The sequence below is a fragment of the Furipterus horrens genome, unplaced genomic scaffold (genome assembly GCF_987537825.1).
Source record: "Furipterus horrens unplaced genomic scaffold, mFurHor1.1.pri manual_scaffold_12, whole genome shotgun sequence".
Taxonomy (NCBI): Eukaryota; Metazoa; Chordata; class Mammalia; order Chiroptera; family Furipteridae; genus Furipterus; species Furipterus horrens.
This window is the reverse complement of record NW_028327182.1, coordinates 56,325,570-56,340,586: the sequence shown is the minus strand read 5'-3', so window position 1 is coordinate 56,340,586 and position 15,017 is coordinate 56,325,570. Positions and strand designations below refer to the sequence as shown.

Sequence of the window (15,017 nt, the reverse complement as noted above, 5' to 3'; positions counted from 1 at the left end):
GGTTTTTCCTTTTAAATATATACTCACTGTAAGAAATCGACTAGTTCTGAAATTATTGTCAATGTATTTTTATTGGGAGATGGGCAATGTCATCTTTATTAAAATTCCTCAATTTTACTAAGACTGAAGAACATGAAGAAGACAATGAATGGCTATATGAAGCTTTATGACCATTAAGTATGGGTGATGTTCTCAATTATTCTTTCATAACATGCTACATGACAGTATAAAAACAACTAGAATCTAAAGTACCTAAATATAATTGCATGAGTGGCAAAAAAGGGCATGTATGCAGAAATTCATTTCCTTGCAAAAAAGTTCAAAACATACTTCTAAAGTTTTTGTGATGATACATCAAAAAGTAAAACTCATCAGTTTCATTGAGATTATACTTCCATGGACTATATTATTTTACATGTAGATATATGTGTACATATTCATAGCATCATTACATATCTTTCTTCAATTTATTTTTAGAATTTTAAGTACTTATCTAATGTAGTTAAAAAATTTTAAACTGTCAGTTTATTATTTATGCTGCATAGATTTTAAATCATAAATTAAACAAAATGCCAAATAATTGAAAAATCTTTTATTATACTGGCATGGTAAGTACAGTGCGGACTATGAAGCAATGATAGTTTCTTCCAAAGCATTCCAGGTTGCTTCATAAAGTATATTATATTATTCCTTTTAACCTTGTGGACTGAATAGTTTCAGAGAAGAGGAAGGATAGTGAAGTGCAGCAAGGACACTGAAGAATAAATTATAATTTTCCTCTTAGCCTGAGGGTAGAAGGGGATAGCAAAGGTGGAGAAAGACAGCGAGTGAGGGAGAAACTGAACCTTGATTATAACCTTCCTTAAAATCAAGTATCAGCAGGTAAACATATAAAATTTATTATAAAGCTACATATTTTAAAAATTGCTAGTCTTCACTTATAGTCGCTTTTTTTTTTTTACAATTTCATTTCTTAACCCATACACTTGGTTTACTAGTTAAGTAATGTAGACTAGAAACATTTATCATTAAGGAAAAAGTGCACATACTTTTAAGGTTCAAACAAAAAGTAGTGAAATAATTTATTTTAATGTCAAAATTTTTTTATTTTAATGAGTTTTATTTCATTTTATTGTTTTTAATTAGTTTAAATTAGCTTTTTATTTCCTATTAATCTATATTACTTTCCACTTCCTACAAAACTTTGAAATCTAAGTTTACATCCATAATCTCTCTACCATACTCCTAAGTAGGTACAGCTTTTTAAATAACTGCAATCAAACTTCAAAGTCATCAATTTTCTGTGAAAATCCAGATTCCACAGAACAAGATTGTATCTTTTAGACACATGTCTTTAAGGTGGCATATGCTAGTTTCCACAGTTGAAATTCATTTGAATAAGTTAAACTTACATTCTTCTTAAAACCAAAGTAGGCACCAATAAACGTTAGAGGCACAGATATGCAGAACCAAAGGGCCAATATGGCAACCAGTGTTCCAAAAGGAATAGCTGCTGAAGATCCTTCTCCCCAGAGAATCAGATTCATTATGAAGAAGTCAGCAAATACAATCCTGAAAGACAAAATAGGCTTTTAGGTAAAACTTGACTTAGAAGCAAAATGAAATAGTAGCAATCATATGTAGTACTATATTATTACAATTTCTGTGTTATATACAAAGAAAGTAGGATGGCTGAGTCATGAGGTATGTGAATTTAAAACTTCAGTAGAAATTGTATAATTGCCCTATAGATTGGTTTTGCCTGACTTAAATTCCTACCAACACTAATGAAAGTTACCTCCTTACATATTTTCATTATGCCAATGATTGTCAGATTTGTTGTTTTAATTTGCATCTCCTGTTGACAACTGCAGCTGAGCATCCTGTGTTTGTTGGCTTCTTAGGTCGTATCTACTGTGACTTGCTGGTTACATCCACTGCTCATTTGTCATTTGGGTTGCATGGCTTTTGCAAAGTCACACATGTCGGCTATTTATATACTCCAGCAACTAACTCCTTGTTAAGTATCTTGTTCTCCCAGTTTATAGCTTTTAATGAACCTGAACATTTGAATATGTGTACTTTATTTCCTCTCTGTCTTTCTTCTATAAGTACATTTTAAAAACGTGACTATAATCATACTACAATCACTTCTACATACTCTACACAGTTTTTTTTTTTTCTCACATCAATTTTAATTCTAGCACCTGAAGCTATACAGGGTATGCTTTATAGACCTCATGGGACCGTTGTACACGTTCAATAAAGTGACAACTGTGCAGTACCACTTATTATCTCAAAATCAGGAACATACTTTTGAATTGTTTAAACACAATCCACAGAATTAAAAACAAAATCAGAAGCCATCCACAGTTATACTAACTGTCAATTTAAAGTTTTACATGTACTACTTGATATAACGGTCAATATCTAGTAGGAATGTTGAAAGTGATTTCAGATCCTTGTCCTCTCGGACTCTGTTGGGAAGGTTTCTTGAGTAGCTATGTGACTGGCCGGAGATGGGCACAACCCGGACCAGAAGAGCAAGTAAAGTACTACCACAGTTTCTGTAGTTTTCACGTTTCTTCTTTGTCAGTTAAAGTGAATTAAATACTTATCTTTACATATACACAAGGTATGCTGTGAAAGCATAGTCGCTTACAAACATATAAAAATACTTGTTAACTAGTTTAATAAGAAAATAATGTATAAAAGTATATAGCAAAAACATTAATTGGCTCTGACTCTGGGATGATCAATTCCATATTTTATATTACAAACAAAAACAGTTTTAGTTCTTATGAATCCCTTATCCAGAAATACTAAAAAAGGAAGACAGATATAAATTCTTTATTTTTACTCTCAAGAAGGTTGTGTGAAAAGACTTATATTAGAAAACCAAGAACACTGAAATGCCTAAGTCCAGAATGAATCCAAATATTTGGCCACATAGAATATTATCATCTTTAAGAGCAGGAGTAATTATAAAGGCTTTTAAAGTAGTTTTTAATTTATAAATACATAGGCATTTTGGTATTTTGGCCACTGGAAAACAAAGGCTGTAAAGGTCTGAGATGTCTCACTTTTGAGGAATCAATTCAGTGTATTTAAGGTAACTGAAGGTGACATCACAAGTTTTAGAGGCAAAACTTCACATTAAAAAAAAAAAAAGAAAAACTCCATATGTTTCTATTTAGAGTAACAGTAGGCAATAAGATTCCAGAAGTTAAAAGTTATTTCAAACCTATGACTTCAGCTTGGCAAACAGCTTATGTTCCAAATCTGATTCATCCTTATTAAAATGTATTCCCTTAAAAAAGAATGTATCTGTGTGTACAGATATATATTTTAAAATAATCAGATAATCTTTGAAGCAGCCTTAGTGTTTCCTTTAACTGTCTTGAAATGACCCCAGGATTAGCTTCACGGAAAGGATTAGCCAGTTTCTTGGTCTAAGGCTACCACAGTGATCATTCGTCTAAGGCTAGAAAGGTACCAATGTGACGTGAACCATAAGGAAAGAAGATGAGGGCTCTTCTTGGCAGTTGGTAGCTAAAACTCAAGGGATTCTTAGAAAATGACACAATGGCAGCCTTTCTTGTCTTTTTCTTTCCTCATTGGTTCCGGTGAAGGAGGACATTCCTGCTCCTGAAATTTCCTTATAACCCGGACAAGTTCATGGAAAGCCTGATCGACATTCATCCTAATTTTTGCTGACGCCTCCATGTGAGTCACCTTCAGCGGTTGTGCTACCTGCTGTCCTTCTTGTGTTACCTGTCTTTGATGATCCAGGTCTGCTTTGTTATCAATTTAAAATCACTGGAAACTCATCACGATCCTTTACTCTGAGAATCTGTCTTTGAAACTTATAGATTTCTTCAAAACTGCCTCTATCTGTGACAGAAAAGACCAACAGGAAACCCGCCAGTCCTCATATACTGTTCTCTCATAGCTCCAAACTCCTTTTGTCCTGCCGTATCTAGAATATCTAGCCGGGCTGCTCTGTCATCTATCACGCACTGCTTTGTGTAGGAATCCTCGATGGCTGGATCATAATCCATTACAAAATAGGACACTGAACTACAGGCAGGGCTGGAAGAACTGCAGGGAACTGTCTCCACAAAACTGGTAGCACATAGGGGAACACAAACAACAGCCCCTTTGGATCAGGCTGGCTCACCCTGCCTCCCTCTCCCCAAAAAGGGTACACAGTTTTTAATGTTATCAAAGTCATTAAAAAAAAAAAAAGTCATCAATTTTTTCCTTTATCCTTTGGGTAACTTAAGAGAAGAAAGCCTTTCCTAACCTAGGATCATGAAGATACTCTTCTATATCTTCATCTAATTGTTACACCTGTTTCAATAATTTTGATTTTAATCCACCTGGAACTGATTCCATGTGTGTTAAGGAAGAAACAGAATGTTTCTTCCTTCATGTAGACAATCAATTGTCCCGGCATCATTTAATAGTTCCTCTGGTTTGTGATGCCACATCTAGCATGCTTCCATGTATACAGGTCTATTTCTGTGTTCTCTGTCCTCCTAACCATGGGACATCTCCAAACTCCTTTGCAATACTTAGTTTTCTTATCAAGTAACATGGTGAATTTGTATTTCTTACTAGTTAATAAGCAGTGTAGATTTGTCATATGTATTGTACCTATTTTGAGAAGTTATTTCAGGTATTACATAAAGGTTTTCTGCTGCTAATACTCCTGTAAATAGATTCCTCTTCCCATAAAACTGCCACTAGCATTAAAATATTTTTTTTGTTATTGGTGGTATTTATGATCTTGGAATATTAGCTTTCATCTATCCATTTTACCAAACTCTTATTAAGTCTGCAAGTTTTATATAGCTGAAATTTGTTGATGTTCTCTGTATACAAGTGTGGCACCAATAAATAATATGATTTCCAACTTTTTCAAGTGTATTCCCTGTTTTCATGCTGTGACTAGAACTTAAATAACTGAAGCCACAAAAATGATTTAATAAAAATGTCTCTAGTGGTTCGTCATTAGATGATGTTGGATTTGAATTAGAGATGATATTTTTATTAATATAAGAAAGCATTTCTGACTTCCAGCCAAGATGGAGCCTAGACTAACATGCTCCGTCTCCCTCCACAACTAAGTACTACAACTACTGCAAAACCAGAAATATCCAGAAGTTCCAGAAAATAAAGCTACATGGAAGTCCAACATATGAAGTTATAAACAAGTGGTGCTCGTCTGGACAGGTAGGAGGGGCGAAGCTGGGGCAGAGAGATCAAGCTGTGCTGCCGGTGGCAGATGCAGCGACAAGTGGCAGGACTGTGATAGGCACAGACACCCGTAATTAAGGGGAGGCAAGAAGCACCTGGGGAGCACCCCCGGCGGCAGTCCAGACCTGTCAGCTCACGATTCCAACGCTGGGGAAGGCAGACCCCCATTGCCTCGGACTGTGAGGCCCAGAGGGCGTGGGGATGGAGGAGGAGGCTCCCGGTCTCTCAACGGAGAGAGAACGGCAAGAATCCATCTTGGACCCCTAGCCCCACACAAAATGTCACAGTGTGGTAAAAAGGGTTGCCTGGTAGTGACGAGTGCACGGGGCTCCGCCCCCTATAGTGTAGGAGGTATGACAGCCCTGCCCAAGAAAGAAAGGTAAACAAACCTGTCAGGATGGCAGGCATAATGACAGAGATCCCAGTCATGCAGCTGACCAGAAAGCAAATACACGAATTAACGGACGAACAGATAGATAATCTTTCTGAGGCTCAGTTCAGAGCTATAGTTATAAGACAGCTTACAGAAATAACAGCGGGACTTAATCAAGATGGGGAAGGAATGAAGGCTAGTCCTGCTGAAATGAACGAAAACACATATGAAACAAGTGGTAAGGGAAGGAAAACCAGGGATCAAATCAACAAATTGGAACATAGGGAAGGAATAAACAGTCAACCAGTGCAGAAAGAGGAAACAAAAAGAAAAGAAAGTGAGGAGAAACCTCTGGGACAACTATAAGAGAGCGAGCATCCAAATACAGAGTTGCCAGAAGGTGAAGAAGAACTAGAAATGGAAAAATTATGTGGAAAATAATGAAGCACAACTTCCCTAACTTGGGGAAGAAAATAGACTTACAGGTCCAGGAAGCAAAGAGAGTTCCAGATAAACTGGACCCAGGGAGAACCACACCAACACACATTATAATCAAAATGTCAAAAATTAAGTATAAAGAGACTCTTAAAAGCAGCAAGAGAGAAGAAGAGAACTATGTACAAAGGGGCCCCAATTAGATATCAGCTGATTTCTCAAAGGAGACTCTGCAGGCAAGAAGGGACTGGAAAAAAATATTCAAAGTAATGAAAAGCAAAAACCTACAGACATGATTACTCTACCCAGCGAAGCTGTCATTCAGAATAGAAGGGCAGAGAAAGTGCTTCCAGGACAAACTAAAACGGAAGGAGTTCATCAGATCCAAACCATTGTTATATGAGATGTTAAAGGGGCTGGTTTAGAAGAAGGAGGATCAAAACTATGACATTAAAATGAAAACTGTATCACAACAACCAACAACAGAAGCTAGGGAATCAAAACAAAGGCAAACTAAGTAGGCAATGAGAGTGGAAAAAGAATTATAGGTATGGGGAACATATTGGGGCAAGGTCAGCAGGGAGGCGCGTGGGGGGAAAGGGAGGGAGATGATGCAGGAATTAAGAAGCATAGTAGGAGGATGTGGAATAGACAGGAAGATGTTGAAAAGAATTATATGCACAACCAATGGGCATGGACTAAGGGGGGGACAACTGGAGGGAGGGGGGTCACTGGGTGGAGAGGAGAAGAGGGAAAGTAAATTGGGACAACTGTAAAATATGTAAAAACATATTTAAAAAAAAGAAAGCATTTCTCTATCCATTAAAAAAATTTTTTTTTAATTTTAATTTTAATTTATTTTTAGAGAGAAGAGAAGAGGAGGGAAAAGGAGGGAGAGAAACATCGATGTGCAACAGAAACATCGATTGGTTGCCTCTTGCACACCCCCAACTGGGGACCTGGGCTACAACCCAGGCATATGCTCTGACTGGGAATCTAACCAGAGACCTTTGGGTTCACAGGCCAACACTCAATCCATTGAGCCACACCGGTCAGAGCCATTAAACTGTTTTTAAATCTGGAAAAAACATTTAATATTATCAAGTGCCATTCTGTTGTGTCTATTGTAATAATTATAGCAGGTGTTTATTTATATAAAATTATATAAATAGATTTCATATTATTAAAATATCCTTCTTTTTCTAGGTGAACACCAATTTCTCTGGCTCCAGGAACTTGGGTTCTTGGCTCTCTCTCTCTCTCTCTCTTGTTTATTCACCATGCTACCAATAAACAGAAACTTTTGAAGGTAGAATTAAGATCAGAGAAGAGTTGTTAAGAGACATAAAAGGACAGGCATAGGATAATTTCTACAAAGCCAAAAAAGGAAGGAGTTTCAAGGAGAAAGTATCCCAATGTTAGACAATGTAGACAAGTAAAGACAGTGTAAATCATTTCTAGATTTGAAAATGACATCATTGGTAGCCTTACAGAGAAATTCAGTAAAATGACAGAAGAAAAAAAGACAGATGACATGGATTTACCCTGTAAATCTATGTTGAGAAAATGAGAGTAAGAAAGTGTAGACTATTTTTTCAAGATATTTTGCTGGGAATAGAAAAGAAATAAGATAGGAGACTCTTTTTAGGATGTGGGAGACCTAAGCATATTTGTAGGAATAAGAGATGAAACACATGAACAGACACAGGAAAAGGGAGAAATGGAAGATGTCAGAGATCAGGGGGTACAACTGAAAGTCGATTCTGAAGGAAATCATGGTTGACAGTTTTGGCAAGGAGGGACACTTTCTGAGTTGACAGAAGAAAGAAGAGAGAACAAAAGATACAGTGTGAGAAAAGCATAAAAATATGAATAGAACATGATTAGCTGAATCTTCAAGAGGTGAAAATCTGAGACTATTTATCCCAAAGATTTTATTAAAATGTTGGCTATTGTAACTCTTTCATTACTGGCCTGCAAATGAAACAGTCCTGGCTTCTGGATTCAACCTTTGGCATGCTTTATTGCTGTTGTTCAGACGCTAGTTCTTGCCCACCAGATGGAAAGTCTGGGGAGTTAGGAAGAAAGTGGGTTCTATTTCTCGGACTACACATACATCATATACTTGATATTAGAATTTTTTTAATGTACTGGTTTTTAATTTTTTTTCAAAAAAGTTTTGGTATATGTTTACTTTATTGAATAAACTCTAAAAAAGCAGCAATCCTTTTGATAAAAATCTGAAAATATACCCTGTCTGAATGATCTCAGGTTAGGATTCCTTTCTATGATCATGTTTAAAGCTTTAACACAGTATATAAGCCATTTACATTTAAGGTGGTTATCGAAAGATATGCGTTTTAGTGCATGTTTACTGTCAGACTATTTTCCTCTAATTTTTTCTTTAGAACCAAAAGGCATAGGATAGCTGAATGGATAAGAAAACAAGACCCATAAATATGCTGCCTCCAAGAGACCCATCTCAGTTCAAAAGATACACACAAACTAAAAGTAAAGGAATAGAAAAAGATATCTCATGCAAATGGAAAGGGAAAAAGAGGCTGGAGTAACAATACTTGTATCTCATAAAACAGAGTTTGAAACCAAGGCTGTAGAAAGAGACAAAGAAGGACACTACATAATAAAGGAAACAATCCAGTAAGAGGGTATAACCCTAGTAAACATGTACGCACCCAATATAGGAGCACCTAAATATGTGAAGCAAATCTTGATGGACATAAAGAAACTGACAGAAATACAGCCATAGTCGGGGATTTTAACATCCCCTTGACAGAAAATCACAAGGAGACAGCGGCCTTAAACAACACACTAGATCAAATGGATTTAATTGATATCTTCAGAGCACTTCATCCCAAAGCAGCAGGATTAATATACATACATACTCTTCAAGTGCACATGGAATGTTTTCTAGGATAGACCACATGTTAGGACACAAAACAAGTCTCAATAAATTTAAGAAGAATGAAATTATATCAAGCATCTTCTATGACTACAATGCTAATAAAGTAGAAATCACTCACAAGAAGAACACTAAAACCCACACAAGGACATGGAAATTATATAACATGTTATTAAACAATGGCGGTTCAACAACAAGATCAAGGAAGAAATCAAAAGATACCTTGAAAAAAATGAAAATGAGGACACAACAATCCAAAATCTGTGGGACACTGGGAAAGCAATCCTAAGAGAGAAATTTATAGCATTACAGGCCTATCTAAAAAAAAACACAAGAAAAAGCTCAAATAAACAATCTAACTTCACACTTAAAGGAACTTGAAAAAGAACAACAAAGCCCAAAGTGAGTAGAAGGAAGGAAATAATAAAGATCAGAATAGAAATAAATGAAATAGAATCTTAAAAAACGATACAGAAGATCAATGAATCCAAAAGCTGGTTCTTTGAAAAGATAAACAAGCTGGTTCTTTGAAAAGATAAAGAAGATGGACAGACCTTTATCCAGACTCATCAAGAAAAGAGAGAGAGAAGCCAAATAAATAAAATCAGAAATGAAAGAGCAGAAATAACTCTGACACCAAAAAAATACAAAGGATTGTATGAAAATACTATGAACAACTATATGCCAACAAACTGGACAACCTGGATGAAATGGATAAATTCCTTGCAACATACAATTTTCCAAAACTAGATCAAGAAGATTCAAAGAATCTGAATATACAAATTACACCTAGTGAAACTGAAGCAGTAATCAAAAAAATCCACCCGCCCTCCCCTCAAACCCTGGACTGGATGGCTTCACAGGTGAATTTTACCAAACATTCTGGGAAGAACTAACACTTCTCCACAAACTAGTTCAAAAAATTCAAAAGGAGGAAAGCTCCCAAGCTTATTTTATGAGGCTAGCATTATCCTTCTCCCAAAACCAGAAGAAAACACTACAAAAAAAGAAAATTATGGGCCTCTATCCCTGATGAACACAGACACAATTCCTCAACAAAATATTAGCATACCGAATATAGCAATGCATCAAAAATATCCTACACCATGATCAGGTGGGATTTATTCTGTGAATGCAAGGTTGGTACAACATTTGCAAATTAATAAATGTTTTTCACCACAAAAACAAAATGAAGGATTAAAACCACATGATCATATCAATAAATGCAGAAAAAGCATTTGATAAAATCCAGCACCCATTTATGATAAAAACTCTCAGCAAAGTGGAAATAGAGGCAATATACCTGAACATAATAAAGGCCATAATTGACAAACTCACTTTAAGCATCATACTCAATGGGCAAAAACTACAAGCATTCCCCTTAAGATGGGGAACAAGACAGGGATTTCCACCTTCACCGTGCTTATTCAACATAGTACCTGAAGTGCTCGCCACAGCAATCAGAGAAGAGGAAGAAATAAAAGGCATCCATATTGGGAAGGAAGAAGTAAAACTCTTCATTTGCAGGTGATATGATACTGTACATAGAGAACCCCAAAGATTACACCAAGAAACTACCATAATTGTTGATCAATGAATTCAGCAAAGTAGCAGGATACAAATTAACTTCTAGAAATCAGCTGTATTCTTACATGCCAATATTGAACTAAAAGAAAGGGAAATTAAGTAAATAATTGGATTCACAATTGCTTCAAAAAAAGTAAAATACCTAGGAATAAACCTAAGCAATGATGTAAAAGACCTGTAGTTGGAAAATTATAAGACAATGAAAAAAGAAACTGAAGAAGATCCATAAGTGGAAGCACATAGCATGTTCATGGATAGGAAGAATTAGTGTTATTAAAATGTCCCTACTACCCAAAGCAATATATAGACTCAACTCAATTCCTATCAAGATTACAATGATGTATTTCACAAAACTAGAACGAATATTTCAAAAACTTATATGGAACCACAAAAGGGCCCGGATAGCAATAGCGACCCTGAGAAAGAAGAACGAAGTTGGAGGAATCATACTACCTCATACTAAACTACACTACAAGGCCATAGAAATCAAAACAGCATGGTACTGGCATAAAAACAGACTCATAGATCAATGGAACAAAACAGAGCCCAGAAATAAACCCACACCTGCACAGTAAATTAATATTTGACAGAGGAAGCAAGCACATACAATGGGCAAAAGGTTTTTATCAATAAGAATTGAAAAAAGGGAAACTGGACAGATACATTGCAGAAAAATGAAATTAGATCATCTTCTTACACCATACAAGAATAAATTCAAAATGGATCAAAGACTTAAATGTTAGACCAGAAACCATAAAAATCCTAGAAGACAACGTAGGCAGCAAAATCTCAGACACTGCTTGCAATAATGTTTTATCAGATATATCACCCCAGGTATGAGAAACAAAAGAAAAAATAAACAAATGGGATTACATCAAACTAAAAAGTGTTTGCACAGCAAAGGAAAACATCAAGAAAATAAAAAGACAATCCACAGAATGGAAGAACATATTCACCAACACATCTGATAAGGGGTCAAAATGTATAAAGACCTTATAAAACTCAACACCAAACAAATAAACAAAAACCAAAAAACACAAACAACCCAATTAAAAAATGGGCAAAGAACCCAAATAGACACTTCTCCATAGCGGAAATATAGATGGCCAGTAGACATATGAAAAGATGCTCAATGTCACACTAATCATCAGAAAAACGCAAATTAAAACAATAGTGAGGTATCATCTCACACCTGTCAAAATGGCTAACATCAATAAATCAATAAACAACAAGTGCTGGCGAGGATGTGGAGAAAGGGGAACCCTTTCCACAGCCACTGTGGAAAGCAGTATGGAGATACCTCAAAAATAAAAAATTGATCTGCCTTTTGACCCAGTGATCCCACTTCTGGAAATATATCCAAGGAAACCAAAAACACTAATTCAAAAGAACATAAGCACACCTATGCTCATTGCAGCATTACTGACAATTGCCACAATTTGGAAGCAGTCTAAGTGTCCATCAGTATAAAACAACAATGGAATTACTACTTGGCTGTAAAAAAGAAGAAAATTTTACCCTTTGCAATAGTATGATGGACCTAGAGAATATTATGCTAAGTGAAATAAGCCAGTGAGAGAAAGACAAATACCATATGATTTCACTCATATGTGGAATCTAATGAACAAAGTGAACTAACAAGCAAAACAGAGACACTCATGGATAAGAGACCAGGATGACAGCTATAGGGGGGAGGAGTTGGGGGAGGATTGATCAAAAAGGAAAAAGGACTCATGGACATGGACAACAGTATGGTGATTGCAGTGGGGTGGGGGTTATAAGGGACTAAATGGTAATGGGAAAAAATACAATTAAAAAAACACAGCATACACAATAACATGTCAGAATAACACCTACAGACTAAGACAGACTTTTTAAAAGGGAACATAAAAATTTCTCATACCTAGAGGCACTTTTTCCAAATAAAACATGTAGTAGTCATTCTGCAAATGTTTATTAAATATTCATTTTTTAGTGTTTAAAAAAATTCAATTCATTTTTATGAGTACATAGTTTAGAGACAAACAAGATGAAAGACTTAAAATGATTAAAATTTTGAGAACTACAATATGACTACATTAACAAAGTTATTATGGAAAAATTCACTTACCCAGGACAAAGAAATGATGTCAATAAAACGTTTGTTTTCCACTTCTCACCTCCAAAGGCTGTAGAAGAAAACAAAAATGGCATACATACAGACTTTTCTTCAAAGCAATACTCCAAATCTGGTATTGGACAAACTGTCAGACAGTACTGGGTGCCTACCACAGAAAATGACACTAGCAAATGATACAATATTCCTTAATCAAGTGATCCAAATCAGACGCACATCACAGAACTGCCCTGGATAAGCGCTGCTCTAAAGATTTTTGCTCCAGCATAAAATAAATCTAGCATGAAAGAAAAGTCATACAACCAGTTTTTTTCTATTCTTTTTTCTACTTCAAAACAAAACAAGCCCTTAAATTCTAAGCTAGTTTCAATAATGGGACTTGGTAGAGAAAGGGCACACTGGAGATTCTTGATTATCTTGTGGTCAGTCTCAGAATTTGTTATAAAACCAAGAACTCTAAATCTTAGTAGGACAAAGGTAGGGGTGGGGAGATCAGTGTGTCAGGTCAGTTGGTTAAGAAGAGAAGAGGGTTATGACCACTTGACAGAACAAATGTGCTTATGAACATTTTACTCTCCTTTGCTTTTTCTCTCTCCAATTTTTTTCCAGTTAAAAAATAAAAATAAAAAACTCAAGTACATAGAGTAAAAAATGAAAGTACTCCTCTGCTCCCAGTTTAAAAGTTGGAGATGAAACTGGCTGATATCTGAGAATAACTTTGATTGGTTAAAAAAGTGTTAACATAGTTTATAAGCAAGTACTTGCCCCAAAAGAAGTTGACAATTATATATATAATTTGAAGTCACAGCTTTATTGATAAAGAGACTACTGTGAAATTATTTATTTTGGGTTTAATACAATTCCAATCAAAATCAAATAGTATTTTTTGAAACATCAGAAACGAATCTATATAATGAAGTATTCTGTGTTTGGGTCCATGTAACAGCACCTCTCAGAATGTTCTGCCTGATTAATATGCTATTTAATCTGTAACTGGGAGATCTTAAGAATGAAGAGGAGTTAAAGCGGGATTCACCTGGGATGAAGGAATATGGATTGGACCTTTAAGCAGAGGGAATAGTATGTGGAAAGATCCTTTGGCAGGCATAAAGGTCCACCACCTGACTGAAGAACTGAAAGTCAGCATAGCTGAAACAGTAAAAAAGGGGGATCTTATGCAGAGGCAGGGGTCCAACTATAGCTCACATATATTAACCCCTTGAGTGCCAACGTCGCTGTGAGTGACACTGACAAATTTTCCCAAAAGTGCCAGCGTCGCTCCCAGGAACTCTTTTTCCGATGGCTATAAATGTAAATAACAATGGAATAATTCGTATTTCATGTTTTGTTCTCTCTTTTTTGTACCTTAGCTTATATATTGATATAACTTTTTCTCATGTTGAGCCAAATTTTGAATTTTTACGCTTGTTCCAATACTGACATATTGTTATAATTTTTACTCACATTTTAAACAGTCCTTTTAATTTCATTTATCTTCGCAATAATCGTTGAAACTATGCAGTGTGCATGGTAATGAAGCTTTTGCTAATGGACATTTTCATTGCTTCACGGTATGACGTTAGCATTTTTTTTATAAACTGTTTTTCACTGTTGATATCTATTGATATATGTCTCTAGTGTGAATGCCGTTTATGTTCATTTTTTTTGTACATTATGAAGTTGTCTTTGTTTTTCCAAAAATGTATGCAATATTTGGCATACTTCTTGCTTGTTATCCATGTTGCTATGTGTTTTTTCAAATTATAATCATAGGTTTTATATTATGCCATATATTATACTTCAAAAGCCATATTGAAGGAAAGAATTTGTTTTTTTCTAAAATAATTGTTATAATAAAATAATTTTAATGCAAAAAATTTTTTGTTAAATTGCATCAAAGAACACTGCTTACAAAAGAGTGTATTTACTATATGTTGGGGAATTTTCAGCAAATTATTATGAATAATAATGTTTTTATAGACATTTTTCATAAACTCTGCATCTCTCAGCAAAATAGCCTGGCACTTCTCACACGAATTTTAGCAATTACACATGGTACTCAAAGGGTTAAATACATACGACCACCATAATTCTGTGTCCTTTAGTAAAAGATGAGAGAAAAAAAGAATTGGCAAAACTCAGAGAAATGAAACACACTTAATGTACACATTTAGGACTTCCTATACTGAGGAGAAAATTCTATCAGGCAAAGTCTAGCCAAACACATGTTAAGACCACCTATGTAGCCCTACTGTTTTATGTTTTAGTTCAAGCCTTATTCATATCAACCCTAGTCTGTCCCATGTCCCTGGCACTTTAATCCA

The 15,017-nt window shown here is 35.4% G+C and overlaps 1 protein-coding gene and 1 pseudogene across 1 annotated transcript in view; both read right to left on the bottom strand.

The window, feature by feature from the left end:
* Positions 1-15,017, bottom strand: part of TM9SF2 (transmembrane 9 superfamily member 2) — an 86,970-nt gene that overhangs the window by 10,059 nt on the left and 61,894 nt on the right. Inside the window, exons 12-13 of the mRNA XM_090258963.1 lie at positions 12,688-12,745; positions 1,413-1,572 (exon numbers count right to left, since the gene is read on the bottom strand). Of these exons, the coding sequence (XP_090115089.1) occupies positions 1,413-1,572; positions 12,688-12,745 (218 nt within the window). The remainder of the gene's footprint in view (positions 1-1,412; positions 1,573-12,687; positions 12,746-15,017) is intronic.
* Positions 3,308-4,070, bottom strand: LOC149996234 (ras-related protein R-Ras2 pseudogene; annotated as a pseudogene).